Here is a 1965-nt window from a genome sequence, read left to right as displayed (position 1 = left end):
TTCACACTCCCCATTTTTCATCAGCAAACTAAAGCTCAAATGTTTGTGTTTGTAATTGTTCTTGCCTTTCTGTTCATTTACATTGCAGATGAGCTTCACATCATAGCCCGAGAAAAAAAAGATTATATTAAAAACATTTCCAATATAATCAACTTTGGTTTAAAATCAGCATTCCTCCTTTTTGTTTTTTTAAAGGTCATAAAGTTTAAGGTAGGAGAAGATATAGTGAAGTTTTACTTACTTCACCCAAATGATTTCATTCATTTTCATGCAGTTTCTCATTTAGATCAGATTTTAAGGATTACTATGGGCTTTTTAGCATTTCTTGTAGTTTTGAAAACTCTAAAATATTCTCAATTTTTTTATGATGTGCGCCTGGCACAAAGATCGATCTTGGCAGCCCTTCCCGGAATCTCCTCCATGGCCCTCGTGGTGGTGGTGTACTTCTTTGTATTTATGACTTTTGGCTACCTTGTGTTTGGGCAGCATGAACGGAATTACAATAACATGATTCACTCAGCTCAGACCGTATTCTCTTACTGTGTCTCAGCTTTCAGAGATACCGCATTTTCATCCAACAGGTTGCTGGGTGGTCTTTTCCTAGCCTCTTTCATGTCGATGATGATCTGTGTCTTGATCAATCTCTTCCAAGCTGTTATTATGTCTGCCTATGGAGATATGAAACAACCCATATATGAAGAACCATCTGATGAAGCACAAGTGGTTACTTTTGTATTGCAAAGGCTCAGAAGGATATTTTATCTTCTGATCTGTAAAACATCCCAAACCAGTGAGCCTGATCTTTTCCACAGTGTACTCTACGGGCAGCCTGAGAGAAGACATCAGAGACATTTAGGGCTCAAGAAGAGAAAAATAAATGGAAAAAAAATGGTTTATCTTGTCATATGAGCAAGGAAAGATTTTGTATTCAAGACCACCTTTACTCTGTAATACTTGCATTTCAAATAAATGCTCATAAATAAATTATTTACTTTTAAGAATTTTTTAGCATTCAACCCCTTACTAGTGATTGTGCTCAGATTTTCTCCAGACTATTTTGCATCAATTTCAGTGGTACTTGGCTGTCATGGTGTGGTGGCAGGTAGGCCCCCACCCAGCCGCTTGCTCACTCCCCTCCCAGCAGCATGGGGAGAGAATCAAAGGGCAAAAGTGAGAAAAAAACTTGTGGGTCGACATAAGGACTGTTTAAGAAGTGAAGGGGGAAAAAACCCAAAGCCACAAGTGATGCAAAAGCAGTCACTCACCACCTGCAGATGGATGCCCAGCCAGTCTCTGAGTAAAAGTTACTTTCAAAAAACTTCCCTCGCTCCAGTTTTCTTGCTACGTGTGACCTTGTATCTCATGGCGTCACTAACTCCATGCCAGCCAGAGCCAGTACACACAGGAACTGATGCCCGTTTCACGGAGGTGATGCAGACGGAGTTAGCTCAGGAGTCTGAGCAAGACTCTGGCCTCTGGCTGAGCACATGCTAATATAAGAACAAAAATGGCCTGAGATCTGAAAACGCTGATAAATCCTTCCTACTCAGCGCATAAGGAATAAAAAAAGACAGGATGAGTTAGCAGGGTGCGACCTGGCAATTAGAAATAAACCTTCACAACACTGCATTGCATTTGTATGCAGAAGACTTTGTTACAGTGTCCCTTTGGAAGACGTTAACCGTGGACTATAAAACCCCGATATATAGCCTGGGGGGGGGTTAATAGACTTCTGTATTGTAGAACTGTACCCGCACGCTGGTCACTGTGTGACCTCCTGTAAGTGAAGACTGTCCAAGTCAACTGGGAAGACTGGTCAACTTGGTCAAAACCCCTATTTCTTACTCATAAAGCTGGGGGCACCCTCCAGGCAGTTCACTTTGAATACAAACAGACCACAGAACTTTAATTTTTTTTTTTTAAATCTCGCATCCTCTTCGCAATGCAATGAGTTTATGGGGAGCC

At 41.1% G+C, this 1965-nt stretch overlaps 1 protein-coding gene across 1 annotated transcript in view; it reads left to right on the top strand.

The window, feature by feature from the left end:
- The window catches only part of PKDREJ (polycystin (PKD) family receptor for egg jelly), a gene marked incomplete at its 5' end in the record, with an annotated part of 7762 nt that extends 6853 nt beyond the window's left edge, over positions 1-909 (top strand). Inside the window, 1 exon segment of the mRNA XM_009574829.1 lies at positions 1-909. This exon segment is cut by the window's left edge and continues 13 nt beyond it. Within this exon segment, the coding sequence (XP_009573124.1) occupies positions 1-909 (909 nt within the window).
- Positions 910-1965: the final 1056 nt, after the last annotated feature.

This window comes from Fulmarus glacialis, unplaced genomic scaffold (assembly GCF_000690835.1).
Source record: "Fulmarus glacialis isolate BGI_N327 unplaced genomic scaffold, ASM69083v1 scaffold26943, whole genome shotgun sequence".
In the NCBI taxonomy this organism is placed as follows: domain Eukaryota; kingdom Metazoa; phylum Chordata; class Aves; order Procellariiformes; family Procellariidae; genus Fulmarus; species Fulmarus glacialis.
The sequence above is the reverse complement of the archived record's forward strand: the minus strand, read 5'-3'. Positions and strand labels throughout refer to the sequence as shown.